The sequence below is a fragment of the Microcebus murinus genome, chromosome 1 (assembly GCF_040939455.1).
Source record: "Microcebus murinus isolate Inina chromosome 1, M.murinus_Inina_mat1.0, whole genome shotgun sequence".
NCBI classification, from domain to species: Eukaryota; Metazoa; Chordata; class Mammalia; order Primates; family Cheirogaleidae; genus Microcebus; species Microcebus murinus.
Window position 1 is genome coordinate 66841264 of NC_134104.1, and position 27980 is coordinate 66869243.

The window sequence follows — 27980 nt, forward strand, 5'->3', positions numbered from 1 at the left end:
TTATATTTGAAATTCAGGTTCTGCACCTGGACTGTATCTGTGGGGAAAACAGAATGAAATTGGGGAAAGGCGGCCAGATGTTGTCACCTCCCAGGCAGGAGAGGTGTATTTGGAAGGTCTTTTTTCCCTTCCTTTTCTTATTTTTTAAGAGGGGTGGGAAGGGTACAGGGCACTTCGTGGGAGGAGATAAGTTTTCTTCCAAAGGGCGGACAGGGAAACGGGATGGTCACACCCCTCAGTCCCGCCACCAAGGAAAGAGTCCCTCCCTACCAGCCCACCCGCAGGGTCCCACCCGCGCCGGCCAAGCGGAGCCCCCACTCGGGGTGGCGCGGCGCGCAGGGGCCTACGGCTGGGGCTGCAGCCCGGGGCGCGCCCACGCCCCCAGCCCCACGCTCGCTCGGCGCCGCTCCCCGACTCTCACTCACCCGCGCTCCCGCCTTGGGCTGCGGGGCCCGAGGGTCCCCACCGTGTCGCGGCGCCCGGCCCGGGGGCCGTCTGGCTGGGGCCGGGGGTCGCGGGCCCGCGGCGCTCCCGGGGCGGTGGCGGCTGCGGCTGCGGCTCGCGCTCCGGGCCGCGCTCAGGCAGCGGCGCCGGCCCCGCGCGGGCGAGGGGCGCCGGGCGAGGCGCGCGGGGGCTCGGGGAGGGCGGCTGGCCCTGCGTCCCGGGGGCCGCCGGCGGCGGCAGCAGCAGCGGCAGCAGCAGCAGCAGGAGCGGCGGCGGCCACCGCGAGGCGCGCGGCGAGGCCATGGTGGCGGCGCCCGCCCGCGCTCACATGCCCGGCGCGCGGGGCGGGCGCGGGGCGGCCGCGGGTGCGAGGCGAGCGGGCGGCGGGTGCGGCGCGGGGCCGGGGCAGTGAGCGGAGTGCCGCTGCGAGCGCGCTCCCCGCCTCAAAAGTTGTGGGAGCCGCGGGAGGGCGGCCGGGGGCCGGGCGGGCGCGGTGCAGGCGGCCAGCGGCGCCGCTACATGCTAATTAGCCCGGGCGGGTCGCTGGCGGGCGGGCGGGCGGCTCCTCCTCGGGTTGACATCACCCGCCCTGCGCGGCAGGCCCGGGGGCGGGGAGAGGGCAGGAACCGCGCTGGGGCCGGGCGCCTGGAGAGCGGCCCGGCCTGGGACAGCGGGATGAGGTCAACACAGCCACGGCGCAACTTTTGTCACACACACACTCCCCATAGCATTGCTTTGCCTTTGGGAGAAAAACTAGAAAAACCGAGTCTTCCGAATCAGGAAACACTTTGCCAACTCCTAAATGCACAATGACGGGCAGGGGTGGGGGTGGGGGTGAGGGCGATGGGGAGGAAGCAGGTCCTGGGGGAACGTGATTGGTACTAACTAGATTATCCCAAGTGCTTTGGTAGGAAAGAGAAGAGGAGCCTGGTCCCCTGTCCTTACTGATTTGAAGGGCCTCGCCACCAACACCCCTTCTCCAGGCCCCAGGGCTGGTGATGAGCTTGCTTTTGCCAAGCCTAACACCTCACACTCTGGCCAAAGCGAGGATCCTTGTACTCCCCTACGCCCTTTCAAGCTTGGATTCCATTCCCATCAGACCACTGCCTTTGGCTCACACCAGAGTTCTGCAGAGATGTCACCGCCAGGACACCCAGACAGGCCGCAGGGAAAAGAAAACTGTGAATTCAGGCAGGCTAGGGCAAACTCCTAATCAGGAAGAGGGCTGCAGATTGCAAATTAAACAAAATGATGCATGGAGATCCCTGAATTTTAAATGGAAACTTTCCTGGGAGAGATTCAAAGGTTTAGTGTAAACAAATTTTCTTGTTAAATTAAGTTTTGTTTATGTCCATGTCCCCTCCCCTCTCAGTAAATAAATAATACAGTGTCTAAATTTTAGGACTGCAAGCCTCTTAGGTTTATAAGTGAAGAAAGATGGGCTCAAGTTGGGAAAATAACTTTTGAAAGATTCTGAAGCTAGACCCAAAGATTAAATGATTTATCTGTGCATGACCCTGTGGCATTATTAATTCTTGTCCTCTAATTCAGAATTTGCAATAATTCAGACAATGTCTCAACTGAAATGAATACTGGAGCTCCTTGGGGATTTCATCAGTTCTGTTGGGGACTAAATGCCTGTGAAAATACGAGTACGGACCTCACTTTCAGGCTTGTCTCCCCATCCCATATCTCTGCTCCTCTCTGTTTCTCTGTCTTCAGATCTCTATAACCCCATCCAGAGGAATGACCACATCATGGTGTCCAGGGCAGCTGCAGATGGGCCTGGGCCCACTTTCTGGTGACTCAGTACAAGTGAGTCATTTGGCAGAAACCGTAAGGAATGCTATGTATAAATAAGCTCACCTTAAATGAGGGAGTGAGGAGTAAAGATCTGGTTTTATTTTGTTTTGTTTTTAAAGAACTACAAAACAAACCCAACTTTTCAGTGCTCTCATCCAGAACTTCCAGGTCTCTCCAAGAAAGTACCAAAAAATAATCGCCCTATAAGTACTCGGTTTGCTCTCATGGCCCTCGCTCAACTTCTCTGGATGCTGCTCTCACATTAACAGGCAGTACTGCACAGCTGCCCAGACCCAGCCAGACAAGCCTCAGCAAGCCAAGACACTGTGCTCACAGGCTCTGGTCCCTGCCACTCCTTCCCTTCCACAGAGATCATTTCTCATAGCTCTGGTTGCCTCCCTGGGAAACCAGGAAGGTTTAAGGGTCGAATGACCCTTACAGGCTTCCTGTGTGAATTCAGAGATCCCATTACAGAATCTGCCTTTCCTACCAAGGCCCAAGGAACAAATATGCACCTGCTGCCTCCCCTCCCCTATAAGCACAGGTTTATCTCTCTCTAATTTTCTCTCCACCTTCTAAGAGAAATGACCAAGTTCAGGGTAACGGCCAGCTGGGTAGATGGGGAGACACAGGGAGAACCTGGGAAGATTATCATAGAGTAGATGGATCCCAGCACTTCTTCCTCTCCTCCTAGGGCAGAACTTGAGAAAGCCTCAAGAGAGAGTTGGAGGCAGTATTGAACCTCAGAGAGAATAGTCAACTTGGTCTTTGAGCCCTTGTTTCTTTTCCTGACCTCACCACTATTTAATTGTGCAATCTAGGCCTCATTTTCCTATCTGTAAAGCAAAGATGAGCAAAGATCTGACACAGCAGCAAGGAGGTTTGAAATAGATATCCCTCATCCAGGTACTAGTCAGGCCCAATCTTGCTTAGCTTCTGAGATCAGAAAAGATCGTGAACATTCAGGATGCTGTGGCCATAGATTAAAACATGTCTAAGGACTTTTGTAGTGTTTCCTTCCCAGGGATATGAAAATGTGGACAAGATTCTTGATCATCTCAGATGGCTTAAAAGATGTCCTGTCTGAAACTAAGAGGATATATCAGAAAGCTTCTCAGATCCATTCCAGCCCTGGCAATCTAATTGATCTAGAATGAAATAGGTGAGAAGCCAATTCAGAATAAATTCCTGGACTCAGTGAGTTAATAGGCAGGTACTGCTCCAGAGGTGGGAGTGGGGGCACTCCAAAGTGGTTGACAGTGAACTCGGTACAGAGCCCAGGGTCTTTGCCATTTGATACTTCATGTAGTCATAGTTTTTGTGAGGGCTTTCTTGCCTCTACTTGTGTTAGTTAGATTAGGCTTAGGCTAGGCTGTAGTAACAAACAGGCCCCCCAGATTGCAGTAGATTAACACCATAGATGTTAAATTCTTGTTCACTTAACAGCCTTAGACCCTGATGTCAGACCAATGGGACAGCTTCTCCACACAGTCTTTTCTGGATCCACACTATGGTGACTCAGCCATGCTCTAATGTATGGCTTCCAAAGTAGCTCTGGTATCCAAGACGTGAAAAGAACATGGAGATGTGAGAGAGAAAGGTGTTGGTGGGCCAGGCCTGGAAGTGGCATGCCTCACTTCCTCTACATGCCACTGCAGAGAACATGGTTACGTGACTCACCAAACTGCAAAGAAGGCTGGGAAATGTTGTCTAGCCACATAGGCAAAGAAGGGGAGAAGGGATTTGGGTAGACAGCTAAAAATCTCTGCCCTACTTCTTGACATCAGCAGAGTAGAGAAAGAAAGGGAGAGTAAAGGAGATTCATCTCTCTGGCTTCAGTTTTCTCCTTCATAAAGGTGTTGAATCAGATGATCTCTGAGGGCCCATCTACTATTAGGTTATTAACATAACATTGAGGGGTTGGAAGGGGCGATGAAATATCCTTCTGCACCAAAATAGACCAGCTGTGCGGGTCCTGCTGCAGCACACCCTCTACTTGCGAGCCTTCCTCTACCAACTGGTCTGACTTGACTGGTGGACCCTACAGAGAAGACCTTGGGTTTCCTCTAAGTTCTGTTTCTAAGCTGTTCTCATTCCTTGGCCAAGTCAAGTGATCTCTATTGACCTCAGTTCCCTTAGCTGTCTAGTGGCAAGAAAAATCATTACCCTTTGCTGCCTCTCGGGGTTGGTCTGAGGATATGATGAGATCACTGTCCAGAAGGCACCCGGAGCAATTCTGACAAGGGCTCTGCATGGTGCCTGCACTGCAGCCAGAGCTTTTATCACACTGCGTTCCAAACAGGACCCAAATTATGTCCAGTTCCTGAGGATGGTGCCACTGCAGGATTTGTGGCAGTGTAGGTTGGCATTGCCATGGCTGGGATACAGTGCTGACTGCATAGCAGTAATATCCCAGGATACTCAGGATTCTGGTGATGAGGGGTTCCTGAGGGCTGACACCTCAGTCAGCAGACACCTGGACTTGGCTTCATCTAGGGAAAGGTGAGCAGGCCCAGCACCACTGTCTCCTCTGAGGGTCAGGCCTGCTCCTCTGGTATGTGCTTATCACCCTGGTCCACCCTGGGTCTGATTACTCTTCCTCTCATCTGCTTGTCCCCTCCTACCCACCACCTGTGAGCTGCTTTCTGGAAAGTTCTGTGCCTTATTCATCTTTGTATTCCCAGAACCCAACTTAGGAATTTTTTTCTTTTATTCAGTCATTCAACAAATATTTACTAAGTGACTATTCTGTGCCTGGCACTTTGCTGGGTGTTTGGCGAGTATCTGGCATCATAGAGTTTAAAGGTTTGGGGGAGACAGACAGTAATAAAAAGAGCATAAATGTAAACTCATCACTGTGGAAGTGCCCTAGAATAGAGCACTCAGGAAGGTGTGCTGGGCTTCCCTGTGGACATGAGATTGAGCCATGACCTGACAGCTATGTAGGCTACTAACCAGGCAAGGGACGATGGAGACAGGAAGTGCAAAGGCTCTGAGGCAGGAGGGATTGGGATAAATGTTATATAAAGGACTGGAAGAAAACCAATGTAGCTGGAACAGAGAATGAGGAGTGTAGAAGGAGGTGAGGCTGGAGATTTAACCAAATCAGGCAGACCTAACAGCTCATTTTAAGGATTTTTACTTTTTTAAGAGTTTAGAGAAGACAATGGAAGGTTTTAAGTAGGAAAGGTGGAGTATGGTGAGCATGGAGAGGAGGAGGAGTAAAGGGTGAGGAGTGCTGTGGTTTATGATTGGAAATCATCATTCTAACTATGACAAGAGGAACAACTGAGAAGGAAATAAGAGTTGATGCTTGGACTCTTGGAGTCCATGAGGGAAATGATAACTAGCTCTTGGACAAGAATAATAGAAGTGAGTTCATAGGAGAATATGGAGTTGAGAGATTATAGGAGATAAAAAGCCAGAAGATATGTTGATGAGGAGGAGAGAGAGAGGGGTTAACGATTCTTTAGTTTCTCTTCAGGAGGCTGAGGTGGGAGGATCACTTGAGCCCAGGAGTTCAAGACCAGCCTGAGCAACATAGCAAAACCCTGTTTCCACAAAAAGAATGTTTTAATTATCCGGGCACAGTGGTGCACATCTGTAGTGCCAGCTACCAGGGAGGCAGAGGCAAGAGGATCATTTGAGCCCAGGAGTTTGAGGTTGCAGTAAGTTGCAATCATGCCACTGCACTCCAGCCTGGGTGACAGAGTGAGACCCCATCTCAAAAACGACAAAAAAAGATTTCTTGAGTTTCCGGTTTGCATGATTGGATGGATGGTGGTACCATTCTCAAGGAGAGGGAACAGGGCAAGCGAACTAGGTCTTTGAAGTCAAGGTGGTTGACTTGGTCTGGGACATAGGTCGGGGGTGACTTCAAGATATCCAAATGGCAATGTCAAGTATGCAATTGAATCTGCATCCTTGGAGCTGAGGGGAGAAGTTCAAGTTTAAGGTTCAGATTTGAAAACAAGGGATTGAGCTCACAGAGGGCAGAGAGTACTATAGTCAGAGAAGAGAACCTGAAGGTGAGCTCTGAGGAACACAACACGAAATGGCTGGGAGAGGAGGTGGAGGCAGGAAGAAGACCAGTAAGGAGCCACAGAGAGACAGGAGGAACCCAAGAGAAGGTCATGTCACCAGGGCAAAGGGAAGGAGATCCTGGTTCACCGTATGCAATGCTGCTGAAGGGTTACATAAGGTATAGACTGAAAATAGCCTTTGGTTTTAGCAACATGAAGTCACCGGTGACAGTAAGAAGCATAATATTGGTGGAGTGTTTGGGGAGCATTGGGAGGACTGAGAGGTGGAGATAACTTTTGAAGAGATATTGGCTGTGAAGGGGGAGGGTGAGTTAGGATAGTAAGTACAGGGGAAGAAGGAGTAGGGGAGTTTTGTTTTTAGGAAAGAATTTGAACTGGCTAGTGTCTGCGTGGGAGGAAGAAAGTCAAAGCTCTATGAACGATGGTGGACAGGTTAGGTCTCTGAGAAGCAGGAGGGGTTAGAGCCCAGGTGGAGGGACCGGCCTTTCGAGGAGGGAAAGAGGAGCATGGTACAGTGAGGGGGTCTGGACTTCTGCCTGAGGGCTTCAGTTTTCTTTGTAAAGTAGGGGACGAACTACACTGTTTGCTAAGACTGAAGGGCATGGGGGGCGGGCCTGAGGGATTTGACATTTTGGGGACCATGAATGATTACTTTCCTAGGGCTGCCATAACAAGTCACCACAAACGTGGTGGCTTAAAACAACAGAAACTTATCCTCCCGCTGTGCAGGGGGCTAGATCAAATTCTGAAATCAAGATGTCAGCAGATCCTTACTCCCTCTGTAGGTTCCAGGAGAAAATTCTTTCTTGCCTCTTCCTAGCCTCTGGTGATGGTCGGCAGTCCTTCGTGTCCCTTGGCTTATAGTCTCAGCCTCTATCATCACGTGGCCTTCTTCCCTCCATGTGCATGTGTCTTCACGTGGTCTTCTTATAAGGCCACCGTTTTTTGGATTTAGGGCCCACTATAATCCAGTACGATCTCATTTGAATTACATCTGCAAAGACTCTATTTTCAAATAAGGTCACATTCACAGATACCAGGGGTTATAGAACATGAACATGTCTTTGGGGGATATCATGCTACCCACCACAGCTAAGATGTTTAGAAATAGCTGTAGAGGCCGGGCGCGGTGGCTCACGCCTGTAATCCTAGCTCTCTGGGAGGCCGAGGCGGGCGGATTGCTCAAGGTCAGGAGTTCAAAACCAGCCTGAGCAAGAGCGAGACCCCGTCTCTACTATAAATAGAAAGAAACTAATGGGCCAACTGATATATATATAAAAAATTAGCCGGGCATGGTGGCGCATGCCTGTAGTCCCAGCTACTCGGGAGGCTGAGACAGAAGGATCGCTCGAGCCCAGGAGTTTGAGGTTGCTGTGAGCTAGGCTGACGCCACGGCACTCACACTAGCCTGGGCAACAAAGCGAGACTCTGTCTCAAAAAAATAAAAATAAAAAAAAAAGAAATAGCTGTAGACAGTGAGAGCAATCTCCTAGCACGCCCAGCTTGCCGTGGGCCCGCAGAGGCTGGCAAAGTGAACCAGCAGCAGAGCGTGTCCTGCAGCATTGCTGTTCCCCGCCTTGCTCCTCTCTGCTCACCCTCGCCCTTGGCCAGAGCCGGGCACCTCAGCCCTCTCCTGCTGGAGTAGGTTTCCCTCCCACCAGGAACAAGACTCCTGACCTCTCTTGACTCCTCCTCCCTTCTTGCCTCAAACTCCATCTCTGCGTCCCATTCGGTCCCTTTCTCTGCTCAGAGATACGTGAAGCACCTCTGCAGACAGGCACTGCTGAGCTAGCCCCACAGCGTCAGGGCTGTGATAAAAGAGACAGAATTCCAGCCCTCCATGGGACACTTGCTACATCTGCACTGTTTTGTTACAAGCTCCAGTAAGCACAGTGTCTTAGGACTGTCACCAAAGAACTAAAGGAATAAACTCATTTCCCTATTTTTTACTCTCTGGAAGAAAGAAGCCTTATTGTTGCCTTTCTGGAATGGCAGCAGTGGTCTTATTTTGCCCAGGCTGAGTTCGGGTGCTTGCTGGACACCAGGCCTAGGAGTCCTTGCTGCTTCTCCACCCGCTGGTGCTGGGCTCGGGGCCCCACAGGGCCAAGGTGAGAATGTAAACACTGCAGTCCCTCTGGAAACTGGCTGGGACCTCCTCCAAGGAGGAAGGGTTGCTCATGGCTTGGCCAGGCTCCCAAGCATCATGTACAGCAACCCTTAGCTCCAACTTACACAGCTTGGGGTGGGTCCTCGAATGACCTTCCGTTTCTTGTCTGCTCATCTGAGAGGACCATTCCATTCCAAACAACATTCCTCCGATAAAATCGGTTACACACTGTAAACGTCAATGAGCCAGGAACATTCTCCAGCGCAACAGGATTCTGATAACGAAGTCCTATTTTGCAAAACCTTCCAGCGTGAAACATCCTCCCCAGAGCAGCCAGGGAAATTCCTGGGATGCCACGACACTGGGCAAAGTGTCCAGGGCCCCAGGGAAGAAGCAGAAAGCCCAGAGATGAAGTTCCCATCATGGGCAGAGGGACCTGACTTTTCAGTCATCTTTTCATCCAAGTATTTGTTGACTGATTTCATTGAATCCATCAGTCAACAAATATTTGTTGATCACCTCCCAAGTGCCAGGTCCTGATGGAGTCACTGGGAATGCAATGTCTCCATGTGACTGCATATTTCCCCGACTTTCACAAAGCAGTGATAACTTCCTCTTTTCACATGGTCCACGGTCCACATTACCAATCAGGTGCAGTGTCTACACCTTCGCATCTAAACCAGACCCTCCCATCCTCTCCCTTGCCACGCCAACCCACCCACTTGCTCCACATCCCCTTGGGCTCCTGTGTGCCACTCTCTGTTTACAGGTGTCTCCTCCATGGGCCGGTTTCTGGTTATCTCGGTCTCTACTTTCCTCCAAGTGTCACTTTGTGTCACTGAATGCCTCCCAGCCCACCCACTCCTTGACCTCACCATCGGTCTCTCTCCTTTCTGTTCATGCTTTTTCTTCCAATCAGTTCATCCCCCAATTTTTTTTCCTTCCTTTTTCTGTTTCTTCTCCTTAATTGAGTATTTACACAGAAATAAATACATTTTTCTTAGATTTGTGGAATATATTTTCCCATTCTCTGGTTTTTATTTTTAAAATTGGTTGAAAAATATTTGTACTCTTTTGTGTTGTCTGAATTTCTTATAAGAGCATGTGCAATTATCTAAAACTTTTACTAAAATATGATGCCCATGGGAAAAAAGCACACATGTAGTGCCAAAAACGTGCCATGCAGAGCTCAATAAATTCCACTCCCTGAACATGTGTAGCCACATCTCTGATTGAAAGACACTCATGTTCCCTTCCAGGTATTCTCACCCACATGGGTCACCACTGCCCTGACTTCTTTCAGCATAGATTAGTGTCCTTTGATAAGAGACAAAATTCCTGGTTTTGTATTTTGTATAAATAAGATGCTGTAATATGGATAGTGTCTAGCTTCTAGCACTGAACATTCTGAGAGTGAACCTCATTCACCTGTTGCAGGGCACTAGACTCTTCATTCTCCTTGCTAGATAGCAGCAGTTGCGGGGCTATCCCACAATTTATTTTCCCTCCTGTTGTTAATGGACATTGAGTAGTTTCCATTAGCAGCCATTACAAATACTGCTGCAATTAACATTCATGTACATGCCTTTGGATGGCATGTATTACTGTTATAATCAGGAAAGAGAAAAAGAAAAACTATGTCTATTTGGAAAGATGGAGGTGGCCAAGTGGGGTGTTCTCTTAAAAGGCCTCTGGAGTAGGAGACAGAGCACACAAGTCCTTGTTCTGACTTCTCTATTCTATTCTCTAGTTCTACAACTTTGGGCCAATCAGTTAACCTCAGTGAGTCTCAGTTTTCTTACCTGCAAAACATGGCCAGTAATGCCTGCCATTGGTAGCTGTTGCCACTTCACAGGGTAACTGTGACAATCAAACATTAATAAGATATGGATATGAGAAAAAAAGTCTTCCTGTCATGCAAAAAATAAGATATTGCTATTATTTCTTTTATTAAAGAAAAATTAACAGCAACATTATGATGCTCTTGATTTACCTGTTTTAAAGTTTTGAAGCCATGGCTTTCCTTAGACAAATGATGTCCCCAATCCCTGACCCGCTTTGGCAATAAAAGAGAAATGTCTCAAAATGCCCTGTTTCCAATGTGGGAACACGGGGCCTGGACCATCTTTTGCCCCTTCCAGGTGGCCCTTGGCTCACGGCAGCTGGGGGCTCCTGGTCTAGACAAGCAACAGAAAAACCCACCGACTGTTTGAGTTGTAGGGACCGCAGGGGCAGGCCCAGGCCCCTCAAGGGGAGGGATGTGCCCACAGAGGACACACAGAAAGCCAGGTCTGGACTCATCTTTAGACACCAGCTCGTGCCCCGTCCACTACCACACGCTGTCACCCCTAGTAGGAGAGGACCTGACCAGCGTGTGGGACAGGAAACAGGCTCCACGTCTCAGAGCGGGTCTCAGACTCGGCGCTCTCTGCCAGCACGGCATCGTTTGTTGGTTTAGGGAAGCTGCTGCTGTCCACAAACTAGGAAGACAAGCCAGGCACCTTCCCACCCAAGTTCTTTCTCCTCATCCAACCCAAACAAACCTAGTGTTCTGAGGCTCACGCCTGAAGGGTGGCGTTTCCTCAGGCCTCACCAGCACAGTGTCTACAAGGGGACACCTCCAGCAGCCAGCCCCAGATCCTCCAGGAGCTCCCACAACCCTGCAGCCCTGCGCCCGGTGCCCTGGGGGATGCAAAGCTGCAGGGTCCTGCCCGTGGGGCACAGATGGGCAGGGAGAGAGGTACACCCCAGATAACAGGGAGCGACGCAGGGAGGGATCTGCAGCTCAGGAGGGCTCTGGCCATGAGCAACATGTGCAGAGGGGTTCTGAGGAGGAGCTCCTGAGAGCCCCCTGAGGAAATGGGGAATGAAAAAGAGCCTTGAGGGGGTAGGGGGGCAGGTATATACATACAAAATGAGTGAGATGTACACCATCTGGGGGATGGTCATGCTGGAAACTCAGACTTGTGAGGGGAGTGGGGGAAAGGGCATTTATTGAAACCCTAAAATCTGTACCCCCATAATATGCTGAAATAAAAAATAAATAAAAAAGAAAAAAGAAAAAGAGCCTTGAAAACTAGACATGAGGCTAGTGATTCTCAGCCCCGGCTGGACCTTAGAATTGCCAGGGGAGCTTTTGCAAAATGCCAGTGCCTGGAATCCACCCACTAAATCAGAATCTCCAGTCTTGGGGCCTGGGCATCAGGATTCTTTAATAGCTCCCCACGGGGCTGTAATGTGCAGCCACATCTGAAAAGCACTGCCTGAAACTTAAAGCAGTGGGACACAGAGCCTCAGCGTAGGCATTCAGCAGTGGAGGGACACGCTCAAATGGTCGCTCAGGAGACACTTACTGAGCACCTACCTATTGTGTACCAGCAGGCACTGTGCCAGGCTCTGGGTATGCAAAGATGAGGAAAATATATATGGTCCCTGCCCTTGACTAGCCAACAGATAGATTTATATGGTCTCTGCCCTTGACTAGCCAACGGGAGAAAAGACAGACCCGTAAGTACATCTAATATAAGGAAAATTATTTTATATAAGTATGAACCAAGTGCTTGCTCTAAGGACATTGAAATTTTCTGGGGAAAGCTTTCTTAGAGAGGTGACATTAGAACCCTTTCCTGAAAGATGTTTAGGAGTTTCCCAAGCAAAGAAAACAGAGGAGACCGTTCTAGATGGAAGAAACAAGTGCTGAGTCCTAACATAGGGAATACTGGGAGAGGCCAATGCCCAGGGACTGGACTCTGTTCAAGTTCTCAGTATTTGAAAAATGAGGTAGGGAGGGCAAATTAGAAAGGAGAGAGGCAGGGAGGGGGCCAGTTAGGAGTCACCGTAGTGTTTCAGATGTGAGGTGATGAAGGCTGTGCCCGAGGAACCACCAGTGGGACTGAGGAAGGGAGCAACACTAGAGAGATTTCCAAAAAAGGCAACGGGATTTGGAAACAGAACGGATAGAAAGGAAGAGAGCAAGGCAAAAGTGGCCCCATAGCAACTAATTTGAGACAGGAAGATAAGTCGGCACTAGCGAAGAGGAGGATGCTGGGTAGACTACTTAAATTTCAATGAACTCTGAGACCTCCAAGTGGAGACGTATCCAAAGGGCTCGCTGAAGGGCAGGAGTCAGACTGTAGAAGGCCAGGAGAGAGAGTGGGCTATCTAGGCATGAACCGTCCATACCAGGCATTTGCAGGGGAGGAAGAGACAACAGGGATGGCCCCTGAAAGGTCAGGCACTGTGGTATTTGCCAGGACTGACCTGTGTGTAGGTGGGGACAGGAAGAAGAAGGGGGACCAGGGGTGGCCGGGGAGTGAGGGCCATGGGGCGCAGAAGCGTGGCATCCAACAAAGGGAAAGCGTTCACCCTTAGGGAGGACAGGCACTTCTTAACCTAGAGACAGATGTTTGAGAAAACTCATCCCCAAGGGCATAGATCTTTTCTGAAGTGCACAGATCAAAATCTTCTAAAGCAGGGCTGAGTAAACTTTTTCTATAAAGGGCCAGACAGTAAATATTTTAGGCTTTGTGGGCCATGTGGCCTGTCTCAACAGAACTCTGTGCTGTGGCGTGCACACAGCCACAGACAATACATAAGCGAATGGGTGTGCTGTGTTCCAATAAAACTCTATTTTCAAAAACAGGCAGTGATTTTAAATGGTTAATTTTGTTATGTGGATTTCATCTCAGTGCAGACAGAAACAGGCCATGGGCTTGATGCGGCCCACGGGGCTGTGGTTTGCCAACACCTGCGGCAGGGCAGGGCGTGGGGCAGGAGGCGGGGCAGGGAAAGGAGGAGTGTTAGGGGTCCCACGAGAGAAGGCAAGGTCTGGGCTGCTTCCACGGGGACCGGGAACAGCGACCAGTGAATGAGCTGAGTTCAGATTTGGCCGTACCACTTACTAGCTATGAGGCCTTGAGTAAATTACTTATCCCAAGCCTCAGTGTCCTCATCTATAAAATGGGGGAGGTAACAGTCTTTGGGTCATTGCATTGCTCTGAGGATCAAATGAGACAATGAATATGCATCTAGCATAAGGTTCAATAAAAATTTTCTTATTTAGTTTTTCGGAATTGACTATGAATTTTAGGACTCCCGAAGTCACCATGAGCAGGGGGTCCAGGCAGGACATGGAGCCCAGGCACCTGGAGAGGTGAGACATAGCACAGTGAGCAGTGAATGAATGTGAAGGCCTAGGACATTACATACACTACTATAGACTTTGTAAACACTGTACATTAGGCTACCTGAGATTTATGAAAAAAATTTTCTTTCTTTAATAACTTAACCTTAGCTTACTATGGCCTTTTAACTTTATAAACTTTTTAATTTTTTTGAGTTTTTGACTCTTCTGTGTTAACACTTAGCTTAAAACACAAACACTATTTGTACAGCTATGCAAAAATCTTTTCTTTATATCCTTATTCTATAAGCTTTTTTATATTTTTAATTTTTTTATTTATTTAACATTTTAAACTCTTTTGTTCAAAACAAAGACAAACACATTAGCCTGGGCGTACACAGGCTCAGGCTCATCAATGTCACTGTCTTCCACCTCCACATCTTGTCCCACTGGAAGGTCTTCAGAGGCAATGACAGGCGTGGAGCTGGCATCTCCTGTGATAGCAATGCCTCCTGCTGGGACACCTCCTGAAGGACCAGCCTCAGGCTGTTTTATAGTTAACTCTTTTTTTTTTAATAAGTAAAAGGAGGACACTCTAAAATAACTATGAAAAGAATAGTATCGCAAATACATAAACCAGTAACAGTCGTTTATTAGCATTATCAAGTATTACATCCTTACATAACTGCTGTACTTTGATACGACTGGCAGTGCAGTAGGTTTACACCAGCATCACCACACACACACACACACACACACACACACACACACACACACACGTACGTGAGCAACGTGCGGTGCTGTGGCATTACAGCAGCTACCACGCCAGTAGGGGATAAGAATTTTTCAGCTCCACTATAATCTGATGGGATTATAAACCACTGTTGTATATGTGGTCTCTCATTGACTAAAACGTCATTATATGGCACATTTAGATTTATTATCTGAATAAATATTGTTCCTTCGAAAACAGCACCTTGGGAGGCCTCACACAATTATTCCAATGACACTGTCAATCCTCAAATGTGTTGTCCCGGGGTCTCACCTTTGAAATTTGCCTCCATCATCAGTTTATTCTATGGCCACACCTCATTTCTGACCCAAAGAAGATGAATTAGCTTGATTGGTCCCCTTATTCCCAGACTCGGGTCCAAATGAGTCCTGTAAGCACCAGAAATGCACTCTCAAAGGATTGCTGTGTATTAGAATATTCAAAGGCTCTGAAGAGAGTATTGAAAAATGGAATTCCATGCATGATTTGCAGAGTGGCAGAATACTTGGATGGAGTGTGATCTAGCCCAGGAGACAGCTCTGAAGGCACGAACCTACTCAGATCAGGAGACTGGCTCCTTTTCCATCAGTAGAGAACTGAACCCAGCTGTTCTCATCCTGCAGCGCAGTGGCAGGGACGGGCCAGAGGCCCACCACACCCAGTCGTCTTCTTCCTGAGCACACAGCTGGCCTGTGTTTCCCAGCCTGCCTTTCAACTAGGTAGACTAGGAGTCTAGTTCTGGCCAAGGAAATGCGGGAGAAAGTGATATGAGCCCTTTGGCCTGGGCCCCTAAAACCTCCCTGGGCTCCCCCAGGTGTCTGTCTCTTCTCTCACCTGCCAGCTGGACGCTGAGAATTCAGGGGAAGATGCTGAGGGCACAGAAGATGTTTAAGCTACTAAACTGAAGGAGCCCCGGTCCCTAAATGACAGTGTAAAGCAGAACCCCTCCCTCCTTTCCAACCTGTGTTAGAATGTAGCATGAGCTAGAAATACATTTACAGGGTCAAGGCACTGAGATCTGGGGGCTGCTTGTTACAGCAATAAGTCTCTGACTGTTACAAGCACACAGAGTCACACTGAGCTGCCCGTGTGAGAAGCGGCTTGATCAATATAGAAATTGACAAGCATTTGGAGCATTTGCCCTCGTGACTTTCAGTTTGGGGCTCATATTTGAAACCAGTGCTGTTTTCTCCATCATCAGCCTCTTAATACACATGGTATATGTCACATCTCGCAGATCAGAACTCATCGAGCCCTCCTGCTGACTGCTGGGTATGACTGCTAATCCTTGGAAACGCCACCTGCCCTCAGAGCTTCCCGAAGCCAATCTGATGTACACCACATGGCCCGTGTTTTAAGCCAGGCTTCACATTTGGTGAGTCCAGCTTTTTAATACAGCGCCTTCTCTTAACAGAAACAGGAGAGTGCACACACACACAAACACACACGTGCACTGGTGTGGTTTTTTTTTAACATAATAAAACAGAAAAATCTCAGCTGTCCATTATTTTAGAGACTTCCATTTAGAGAACCGCTCTGCCTCTTTTAGAGGGTGGCTGCAGACCCCTCACCTCAGTGAATGGTGGTGCCACTGCGTCCCCCTCCCCCAGCCCATCGGAGCCAGGGAACAGGGGCGGGGGCCAGCCTTGCTGCTGCGGGGCGGGCTGCATTCCCGGGAGCATAGCCAGGGAGGGACCCCTGATGCTGGTAGGTCTTTCTCGCCATCTGCTTTGCCTTTTGCTTGAATGTGACCTTCTCCCAAGAAGATACCTCGTCAAGGGTCAGGGGCCTAAGCCTCTCCTTCCTGCCTCAGACAGACAAACTGGCATCTGTTTCTGCTTGCGAGCCTCTCAAAGGAGCCCAGGTGCACCACCAAGGTGCATGGACGCTGAGCAGTGCTGAGTAGTGCAAACCGTGTGGAATAACCCCAAGCCCCTGCACCAACACCGCTGATCCCCACCTCTCAAGTGTCTTTGTGGACCTGGAGGGGACCAGGCACAAAAAAGAGTGCATTATTTGTTCTGGAGTACACCTTAGTTCAAGAGACCTGGAGAATGAGGTAGGTTTTTCTGGTGTTTAAGAAAAATTTCTAAGCCTCCAGGAAGGGAGGGAGAGGGCTGACTGGAGCAGAGATATAGGGAGGTGGCCAAATGAACCTGATAGGCTGAGGGGGTGGGACAGGGGCAGGCAGGGGGAACTCTCACTCTGATGCGGGCATGAAGGTTTCCTGCCCTCAGGGAGTAGGGCTCCACCATGCCCTACTGAAATTGCAGGTTGGCAGGTGCCAAGAAGCGCTGCAGTTCTCGTGGTTTGGGGTTTTTTATTCTTACTGTGTTGCTTGCAGTAAGCGACATGGAACCAGCAGGGGTGGTAGGAGAACATGTTTAAGACACTCCCCTGCACCCCTAGCGCACACCCCCTCTTTATCGCCTCCAAAAAAATGTGAGTTTCATTTTATTTAGTACTCACACTCCACGTGGAGGCAGGTAGGAATTATAATTCCCATTTTACAGAGAAGGAAACCAAAGCTCAAGGAGATGAAGACGCCTGCCCAAGATCACAGAGCTAGTAAGTGGTAGAGCCAGGGTTCCAACAGAGATTTCTTTCCTTCCTCCAATCCCATGAATGTGAGACTACACCCACCTACTCCCTCTAATGTGAACCCACTTAAAAGTAAAGGTAGGAAGAATTGTCCGGCTGAAGGTGAGCCTGCTCTCTCCGGCTTGGGTCCTTCTGCCTCCTGTGTCTTTGTCTATCTCATTCCCTCGGTTCAGAGCCTTCCTATACGCTCTCACCAATGGTCCACAACCTGCTTCCTCCAAGAAGATTCCTGGATTTCTTCCCCACTCGTCTTCCCAGCACTCGTGGATCCATCCAGCAGCGCCACCGTACACTTGCATTTACTGCACTCCAGCCCTCTCGTGTGTGCTGCTCCCCAGCCCGAGTCAGGTGTGGCTGGCAGAAGGATGCCCCTGCAAAGACAGCTGGGTCCTCATCCCCAGAACCTGTGAAGATGTCACTTACGGGGCAAAGGGGCTGTGCGGATGTGATCGGGTGAAGGATTTTGAGACGGGGAGGTCATGCTGGAGGAGCCACCAAAGCAGAAGAGGGAGGCAGGAGGGCGGGAGAGGGACATGTGATGCAGGAGCAGGGGGGGAGGAGGTGTGGCTGCTGACCGCTGGCTTTGGAGACAAAAAGAGCCTGAGCAAGGAATGCGAGCACTTCCAGAAGCAGGAACAAGTGAGAAACAGATGCCCACTAGACCTTTCAGAAGACTGCAGCCCTGTCCATGCCTTGACTTTAGCCCAGTGAGACCCATTTTAGATTTCTGACCTCTAGAAGTACAAAAAAATAGTGCGTGTTGTTTGAAGCCACTAAATGTGTGGTAGTTTGTTACAGCAGCAATAGGAAAGTGATACATCAGGACCGCGTGTGCCATTCATTTTGTTCCTGCCTCCACGCCGCCCCCACAACCCGCTCCAGCAGCTCCGGGCACAACTGGAGCTCTGCTTACTCCATGGGTTCCTCAGCCTCTGCCCCTGCTGGCCTAGTCTCAGCGGGGGACCTCAGCTCCCGCAGAGCAGGGAGAGCAGAAACAATAACGCACTTACCAGGGAAGGAGCAGATCTGAAGCTGGATTTTCCCTGGGCCTAGATCATGCAACCTTATTTTTTTTTTTTTTAATAAAGCCCTATGAAATTTTGAGGATGGATTTTTATCATTCTTCAGACTTCCCTCCTCATACTCTAGGTACACAGGGTGATGGTTCCTAGCCCTGAGTTTAAGAATGCTCTGGGACTGGGCTGTACTCATCCTGAAACTTTGAGGGAGATACCTTATAAGTCTGTGTATACCTGAATGGTCTGTGATAATGTTTTTATATTATAAAGCTCTGAGATTGGTGAGGTGTACAGACTCAGATGAGGTGGTTCCAGGTACCTATCTACAAAGTTATGAGTATAGTGTCTCCAGCCATGGATGGATGCATGATGGATGGATGGATGGATAGATAGGTAGATCAATGGATGGGTGGATGGATCAATGATGGGTGAGTGTGTAGATGGGGGATGGATCATCGGATGGATCAATCTTTAGACAGCTTGGCCTCAGGGGAGACATTCATGGTCCCAGGTGGTCTGATACAATCCTGACTCATTCAGATATTATCACCTACAACTGTGGACTCCTTGGTAAAACTTTTAGGCCAGGAATATGCCTCTCAGAAAATGTTGCTAGTCTCAGTGTCATATATACCAACTGTGCTGACATTTTGGAGCATCCTTTAGATAATTAAGAATGATCCAGTGTCTGAATGATCCAGTGACATGCATGTTTTGTCTTTCTGACAACCTATATATGCTACTGACCTTTGTCAATATACAGGCTACATATAACACCTCTTAATGTGCAACCTCAGATCCTCTCTGCCTCACCTGTCTCTGGGGCTGAGGCCACTTGTTCCACCTCAACTGCCACTGCAACAACCAGGTCTGGGTGGGCTCCAGCCAGTGTCTGTGTGCTGCAGAATCACTAGGCATTCGTGCATGTGCGAATCACAGTTGTAGGGGTGGTTAATGCCCACTGGAAGCTAACCTTTGATTATGAGAAACAGAAACCAGTAGATGAGCTCTGATCCTTTCCTACATCTGATGTTCCTGTAGGCTCTCAGAAGATCCTTTCCCTGGAGAGCAAGCATCTAGTTGCATGTGACATTCAGTGGTTGCTAACCCTCCCTCCTGCTTCACTCCTCCTCTCCCCCTCCTTCCTCCCTGATGCACTCTCCAACACAGCGGTAGCTCAGAAACTTCTGCTGCCCAGGGAACCCCGGCCAAGACCTGATTAATACTACTATTTACACACTCTAGCTGCAGTTAAATACAAAATTTTGGGAATTTCTCCTGTGGATATACTTTACGCTTGTACATATGTACAAGAGTATTCACTGCAGAACTGATTGTAATAGCAAAAGATTGGAAAGAATCCAAATGCTCATCATTGTGGAACTGGTGAAATAAGCTATAGCACATATACACAATGAAAAATAACAAGGAAACTGCATATGTATGGATATGGAAATGTCTCCAAGACAGATTGTTAAGGGGAAAAAGCAAGGTGCAGAACACGTGTAAAACATGCTACCTTTTGTGTATAAAAAGAGGCAGATAAGAATCCACATTCCTATTTGCTTGTATATTCATAAAGAAATGCAGGAAGTCTGCGTGAGAACAGTGGTCATCTCTGGGCCAGGGGACAGGAACTGAGCAGATGGGGAACAAGGATGGGAGGAGACTTTTCACTCTCTATGTGATTATATGTTGGGCTTTTGAAGCACATGAGTGTATTATTTATTAAAAAATAAATAAAATGATACAATATAAAATAAGCATTTATTGTGGCCCTCAGAACAAGCAATCCGGTTCTGGCTCTCCACACCTGATAGGTGGTCCTGGTGGCCCACGTGGAGCTCTTCAGACTGGGTGTGGTGTTGCAGAGCCACCGCCACTCCAATGTCACCCTGGGTGGGCCATGGTGCTCCAGACCACAGCGCAGGTTGGTCTGCGCTGTCCAGAGCAGCAGTGGGAAGGCGGGCCCTGAGGTTCCTGCCGAGGAGAAGCAGCTCCCCGACAGTTGCGGGACTTGGCTCCACTGTGCACAGGACAGCGCCCAAAGAGGCAGGTCCCAGCGCTGCGGCTAGTACTGAGGCATCAGCTGTTCCGGACTCACGAGGGAGGAGTGGTGGTAGCGGTCCCGGGTGGCAAAGTCCGCGTTCTCCTGGGTGAGCTGCGTCATCGCCATGTCAACCTTGGCCAGGGACGGTGCCAAAATTATCTGCTCCTGGGGGGACCGCAAGCTCCTACAGCAACAGACACACAGAGGACGGTGAGAGGAGAAGAACAAGTGGAGGCTGGAGAGGGGAGATGAGTCTACTCAGAATAGAGAAATTATTTGCAAAAATGTCAGTTGTCTTAATTATTCAACATGTATTTAGATGTTTAAAACATAATCATTGAAAGCTATATTTACAAGTTTATGAGCTAAAAAGTGTGAGAAATACTAAGTATCAAATAAAATGAGGAGAGTGCTATCTACTCTTCTTAAGTAGAAAAGTATGAAACTACCTACCTGATAGGAGGTAACCCACAAAGAGGGATTTTGCCTTCCAAGTGATGTCATGTTAGGGCTCTGTCTCTGTAGCTTCTCCTTTTCTTTCTTTTTTTTGAGACAGAATCTGGCTCTGTCACCCCAGGTAGAGTGCAGTGGCACATCGTAGCTCACTATAACCTCAAATTCCTGGGCTCAAGTGATCCTCCTACCTCAGCCTCCCAAGTAGAGCTGGGACAATAAGCGTGTGCCATGACACCTGGCTAATTTTTCTTTTCTTTTTTTTCTTTTTTTGTTTTTAGTAGAGACAGGGTCTCACTCTTGCTCAGGCTGGTCTTGAATCCCTGAGCTTGAGCGATCCTCCAGCCTTGGCCTCCCAAAGTGCTAGGATTACAGGTGTGAGCCACCATGCTAGGCCTTTCTTGCTTTTTTGTCAAATGAAATAACAGAATGGAAAGACTGCAAAACTGAGAAGAGTGAAAAGAGAAACCTTTTTGATTCATTGGAAAGACAGTTGTATGGGGAATGACTTCCAGAGCTAAGGTGTATGTGGCAAGCCACTAAGAGGGAAACTGCAGAGGCTTTTCCCACAAAGGTGGCCTCAAGACAAAGAGCAAGTCCATCTAGATCCCATTGTCACTGCAGTCTCTGCATACAGCTGGAGTTGGAATAAAGTGGTGAGGAAATGCTAGGATACAGGGAACGTGCTGGAGGCAGAATGGAGCGAGGAGAGCTCAGAGTGGCAGTCAGGGCAGCCACAGAAGACAGCCCCAGGCACTGCTCTGACCATAATAAGCTTAGTGGCCTCTGGAAGCCTCTCTGCCTCCTTTTGCCTCCATGTTCTTATCGCTCCACACTTCTTCCCGCCCCAGCAGTCTGTGTTAGGTCCTGAGTCACAACTTAGGCATGGATTCCTCTTAACAATTTTACTTTGAAAGAATCATCTACTTTACTAGTAGTTAAGGTTCAATTGTTTAAATAAGGAATATATTTGAGAATTTTTAAAAGGTGGAAATCTAATGTTCTAAATCTGTGGAAGTTAGCAGAAAGCTTCCACTGACTCTGGCAAAACGTCTTTCTTGCTCTTTGAGTTTGGATCACATGACCAAGGCTTTATAGCCATTTGTTGAGAACACATCTATTAATAAATCATATAGCTTGAGGGTTTCTGAGAACTCAATTAACTTCTATAAAGGTTGTGTCTCCAAAAAGAAAGGTTAGAAAGTGACAAAAATACCATACCAGTCAATGTGTAAATGTTTTTGCCAATGTATCATATCTTTTTATTTTGTTTTTGCTAATTCTTTTTTTTTTTTTTTTTTTAGGTGAAACCATGACATGCTTCTGAGTTTGGGGACATCATATACTTCACTGTCTAGTCTAGAACAGCTTAAAAATACTCATCTGAACAGTTGCTAGGGCTTCAGGAGAGAAAGCCTTCTCAACGTCAGGTTTAACTTCACACAGTTACTGGGGACGGTAGGTATATCAGAGAAAGTAACCCAGCCAGATTCTTCTACCCAAACACACTCTACATTTGTTGTCATCTTTGGTTTTGAAGGGTTTTTGGGGCTATAGTTGGTAGGGGTAAGGGGGCTCAAAACGACAAAGTAGGCCGGGCGCTGTGGCTCACGCCTGTAATCCTAGCTCTTGGGAGGCCGAGGCGGGCGGATTGCTCAAGGTCAGGAGTTCAAAACCAGCCTGAGCAAGAGCGAGACCCCGTCTCTACTATAAATAGAAAGAAATTAATTGGCCAACTGATATATATATAAAAAAAAAATTAGCCGGGCATGGTGGCACATGCCTGTAGTCCCAGCTACTTGGGAGGCTGAGGCAGAAGGATCACTCGAGCCCAGGAGTTTGAGGTTGCTGTGAGCTAGGCTGGCGCCATGGCACTCACTCTAGCCTGGGCAACAAAGCGAGACTCTGTCTCAAAAAAAAAAAAAAAAAAACGACAAAGTAGAAAATGCACATTGGTTAATAATGATTATTAATCAATAAATGTGATGAATAATAATACTTACTGTGATTATTAATCACAATAGTGACTTATTTTAAAATTCTCTATTTTTAAATAAATCACCATTTCTTAGTCCTTTCACTCTCCTGAGTAACCATCCCAAAATACCTCCCAGCAGCCACAGCAAGGCCAGCAAGTTTGATGCTGATGTAGCTGAGAACTCTGTCCCCCATTTCATAGCCCACAGAACCTGGGACTTATGTCATGAATGGTGTGGACTAGGTTCCATTCCAGCCAAAGTACTGTCCTTTTCTAAGAATAATCTCCTCCTAATACATTCTTCTTCCTGCAGAGCATTGCAGTGACCTTTGAGGTGAAATCCCAGGGATTCAGAGTACAGCATAAGGAGTGGTGACCCTCTATGGCCATTTTTAGGCTTTAAAACCAGAAATGACTAAAAATATCCCTGTAAACCAGGCAAGGCCAAATATTATCTCCCACACACCACTCGCAGCTGCAGAATCTGTGGGCAGCTTCTACACAGAATCTGTTTCCACTTAAACTCTACTTGCCCTCAGGACTAGGTTGCAGGGGAAAGGAGGTCAGTGTAGGTGTGTCGTGACCAGGGTCGCCCAACCTTGTGCCTCAGACTGATGAGAGGCAGAGCGGTCACCCACCCTGCTACAGCTCCACACAGGACACGGGGCGCAGCCAGCCCAGGCAGCTGACGGAGTTCTCTCCGCACGCCCTGCCGGGCCTCTCCCCCGTTGGCTTCTATAGTTCTTGCTCCTTCTTCTCTTCACCCCAAGCTCTAGCCCCACAGTCCTATTTCCTGTAGTGCCGGCAGTGCTTGTGAAGAGCTGTCTTAAAAAGGATTCTGGGGAACGGGAATTATTGTTTAATGGGGATAGAGCTTCAGTTTGGGGAAATGAAAGGCTTCTGGAGATGGGTAGTGGTGATGGTTGCACAATAACATGAACGTACTTAATGTCACTGAACTCTATAGTCAGAAATGGTTAAGATGGTAAATCTTACATTCTGTGTATTTTACCACAATAAAAAAAAATGAAGGGAAAAGAAAGGATTCTGAACTGGTATCTGGGATCAATGGGAAAGGGTCCCCCGATCCATAGCAGTGTCTGGGCTCGGGAGGTGGAAATACTGGCAAGTGCAAAGCTGACATGTAGTTTCAAAAACAAACCAAAAAAATAAAACCAAATAAACACTGGGTTGGGTTCTGCCTGGATTTTCCCTGTCCTGCAGAGTTGGCTCCGTGCTGATTTTCAAATGGACAGAGGGGTGGGAGCCATTCCCCCACATCCGGAGGCCTTACAAGGCGAGGAAGCATCAGCACTGCAGGACTCAGGGAGAAGGACAGGGACTGTGGCACCGAGAGATGTCGCCCTCGGAGATGTCGGCCATGAGACCTCCTCCTGCCCCGCAGGAAGGTTTGCTCCCTCGCCCTGGGTGTCTGGACACGGATCCCACAGAGATCTCTACTTTATCTCTGTGCTTGGCCTTGGCACAGTCACATCAACTATTAAATACCTCTGACTCGAGATGGAAGAATGTGTGTCCTGGCTTTACATTTCCTTTGGGCTTTAATCTTGTGCGTGATTGTGTAGTGATGCCAATGTGGCTTAGACTGTAAACTCACTGAGAGTGGCTCTCTTGACCTATCGCCCCGGCAATCAGATGTTAAATAAAGCTCACGATGACTGAGGATAAGAAGGAATGAGGACATGAGCCAGAGGGAGCGTCTGCTGAGCTGAAGCTGGGGGCTGGGTGGGGTGGGGGACAGAGAGGGGCAACATCTGAGTCTCCTGGCGGGTCCCAGTTGTCAGGCGCCCACACCACAAGCCAGGCCCAAGCCTGGTCAGGAATGGGGCACTCCTAGCACCTCCCTGGACGCTCATCCGTCCTGCTACTGGCCCCAGATTGGGACAGACCTGCAGGAGGGGATCAGAAGAGACCTCATCCACCGGAAAAAGCTGAAGTTGGAAGCTGATCCTGCAGAGAAGACATACACATACATATTCATGAAGGCTCTACATATGTATCTATAATTTCAGATTTAAGACAGTGAACTCCTACCCTGTGTACCACCCCCCACAGAATTAGCACAATTTTTTTTTCCTTTTTCAGTCTAACCAAACAACGTTCCTTGTAATACTCCGTAACAGCAGCCTACAATGGACTTTGCACCCAAGTGTACTTTTCAAAAATTTATTTCTAAACTCCAAACTCCCTCAAAAGAAACTAGATAAAGTGCTATGAAGAAAAATGCAGAGAACTTGCTCACTTCAGTCTTAGGAAAAAAAAATGTTTGATGATGTTTTCTCTTAGATTCACACTGATATGTGTTGGACACATGCTATAAAATCCCCTACTAGACCATACACTCCTTGAGAATAAGGAACATTTTTTTTCATCTTTGTAATCCTCAAGTACTTCACAGGATCTGGTACTTAGGAAGTTTCCAATAGGTGTGAAATGAATCAAATAGATCAACATGCAGGAATGTTAGAGCTGAATTTTGAAGTGAGACCGTTGTTGATACTAGCCAAATAATCTTGATACCAACTTGAATAGGGTTTATCAATCTTTTTTAGAAACCCGTCCCTAAGGTCAACAACATGCAGCTGATAATGTGGGTTTACTCAGTATCTTTTAGGGTTCTTATGGTTCAAGGGAGGATAAATTTTAGATCTGCTTTAATACCTGCAATTGCCAAGAAAAGATTCCTAATATATTTTGAGATTGTCAGAAGGAAGAAAATAAGCATAAGCATTTTATTAACTGACCCTACTTAAGTTTGATCATTTAGATTCTAATCACCTAAATTTTAGATAGACATTAGTATGAAATTTGATTTCATACTTTCCTGTGAATAGATTTCTGGTAAGTATTTAAATTTTTTAAGATCAAATTTTTCAAGAGAAATTCAGAAGCCATCACTGAAATAATTACTACATTAATGAAAATATATTCTATCCATGAAATTAGCTGATATAAAGATCTCTTCTAAGCATTACTGTATCTCTAAATCATTATTTTTAATGTGCATGGCTTGAAATGTTTCAAGTACATTTCAAAAATATACATCAGACTGTTCTAATTCTGAAGAACTTTTTTTTTTTTTTTTTTTTGAGACAGAGTCTCACTTTATTGCCCAGGCTAGAGTGAGTACCGTGGCGTCAGCCTGGCTCACAGCAACCTCAATCTCCTGGGCTCAGCGATCCTACTGCCTCAGCCTCCCGAGTAGCTGGGACTACAGGCATGCACCATCATGCCCGGCTAATTTTTTGTATATATATTTTTAGTTGGTCAATTAATTTCTTTTTATGTTTGGTAGAGACGGGGTCTCGCTCAGGCTGGTTTCGAACTCCTGACCTTGAGCCATCCGCCCGGCTCGGCCTCCCAAAGTGCTAGGATTACAGGCGTGAGCCACCACGCCCGGCCTAATTCTGAAGAACTTTTTTAGTTTGCCTAAATTATTACGGTCCATCTGATTTAGTTAGAACTTGAAACTAATTGATTTATTTTAAATTGGGGCATCAGAAAAATTTGCTGAAAAGGGCTTTGTAATGTATTTTTTAAACAGCTTGAGGAACAATTGATGTACAAAAAACTGTGTATTGACTACATTTTCTTATTTTCTGTAATCTTGATGCTCTGGCATTTCAGGCCTTTTCTTGCTCTGTCACCCAGGCTGTAGTGCAGTGGTGTCATCATAGCTCGCTGCAGCCTCTAACTCCTGGACTCAAATGATCCTCTTCAGCCTTCTGAGTAGCTGGGACTACAGATGTGGACCACCATATCCAGCTAATTTTTAAATCTTTTGTAAAGACAGGGTCTTGTCTAGGCTGGTCATGAACTTCTAGCCTCAAGCGATCCTCTCACCTCATCTTCCCAAAGTGCTAAGATTACAAGCATGAGCCACTGTGCCAGGCCTAAATGCATTTTCAACGTGGGATGTTTTTTACTTAATATAGGTTTATTGGTACATAACACCATCGTAAGTTGAGGAGCATCCGTATTTAAAGTGTACAGTTTGGTCTGTGTTGACCTATATACATATTCACTGTGAAACCATCATACAAGCAAGATAATGAACATATCTATCACCTCCAAAAGTTTCCCCAAGCCACTTCATAAGATCTGCCTCCCATGTATCCCCACCCCACCCCATCCAAAAGCATCCACTGATCTACAGTCACTGTAGGTTAATTTACATTTTCAATAACTATGCATATATTTTACAAAATAATATACTATGCACCCTTTTTGTGTGGTTTCTTTCACTTGGTATAATTATTTTAAGATTCACCCATGTATCAATAGCTCATTCTCTTTTACTATTACGTGTATTGTATGGATATACCACAATTTATTTATAGAGTCACCTGTGCATGGACATTTGGGTTGTGCCCAGTTTGGAGCTATTATAAATTATTATGTTATGATTATTCATGTACATGTTTTTGTATGGCAATATGCTTTCAGTTCTCTTGGGCAAATACCCAGGAGTGCAATGGCTGGGTCATATAGCAGGTATACATTTAACTTTTTAACAAACTGCCCAACCATTTTACAAAGTGGCTGTATCATTTTACATTCCCACCAGCAGTATATATAGTTCTAGTCGCTCTACGTCCTTGCCAATACATAGTATGGTTAGTATGTTTAATTTTAGTCATTCTAATAGGTGTTTAGTAGTACCCTACTGTGGTTTTAATTTCCCTAATGACTAATGCTATTGAGCATCTTTTCATGTGCATATTTGTCTTTCATGTGTCTTCTTTAGTGACGTTTATTTAAAACTTTTACCTGTTTGTTTTTTCTTTTCTTATTGGGTTTTGAGAGTTTTTATGTATTCTGAATGCAAGTCCTTTATCAGATGTATGATCTGCTAATATTTTTCTCATGGTCTCTGACTTGTCTTTACAGCGTTTTTGTTTTTTTTTTTTTTTGCTTGTCTTTTATATTATTAGTGTTTTTTTAAGATCAGAAGTCCTTAATTTTGATGAAGTCCAATTTATCAATTTTTTTTCCTGCTTCTGGTGTTATATCTAAGAAATCTTTGCCTAACTCACAGTCACTAAAATTTTCTCTTATATTTTCTTTTAGATATTTTATAGTTTTAGATTTTACATTTAGTTCTAATATCCATTTTAAGTTTTTTCATGGTATGATATATTAATTGAAGTTTACCTTTTGACTATGGATGTTCAATTGTTCCACTGTCATTTGTAGTAAACACTATTCTTTCCTCCCACTGAATTGCCTTTGCATCTTTTTTGAAAAGCAATTAACCATTTATGTATGGGTCAAATTCTGAACTGTCTACTGTCCATTGACTTACTTGTCTAGCTTGTTAGACAAGACATCACACTGTCTTGGTGCCTTGAGCTTTATAATCAATTTTAAAATCAGAAAGTGCAAGTCTTACAACTTTGTTCTTCTTTTACAAAGTTAGTTGAACTATTCTAGGTCCTTTGCATTTCCATATAACTATTTTAGAATCTGCTTGACAATTTCTACAAAAAGGGAAATTGAGATTTTGACTGGGATTGAGTTGAATTTATATAACAATTTGGAAACAATTGGCATTTTAAGAATATTGA

The 27980-nt window shown here is 46.9% G+C and overlaps 2 protein-coding genes across 2 annotated transcripts in view; both read right to left on the reverse strand.

Moving 5' to 3' along the window:
- HEG1 (heart development protein with EGF like domains 1) overlaps nt 1–762 on the reverse strand; it is a 76617-nt gene extending 75855 nt beyond the window's left edge. The window contains exon 1 of the mRNA XM_012780436.3: nt 426–762. Within this exon, the coding sequence (XP_012635890.3) occupies nt 426–747 (322 nt within the window). The 5' untranslated portion in view covers nt 748–762. The remainder of the gene's footprint in view (nt 1–425) is intronic.
- An 18897-nt stretch (nt 763–19659) lies between these two features.
- SLC12A8 (solute carrier family 12 member 8) overlaps nt 19660–27980 on the reverse strand; it is a 124520-nt gene continuing 116199 nt past the window's right edge. Inside the window, exons 12-13 of the mRNA XM_012780430.3 lie at nt 24303–24363; nt 19660–20145 (exon numbers count right to left, since the gene is read on the reverse strand). Of these exons, the coding sequence (XP_012635884.2) occupies nt 19983–20145; nt 24303–24363 (224 nt within the window). The 3' untranslated portion in view covers nt 19660–19982. The remainder of the gene's footprint in view (nt 20146–24302; nt 24364–27980) is intronic.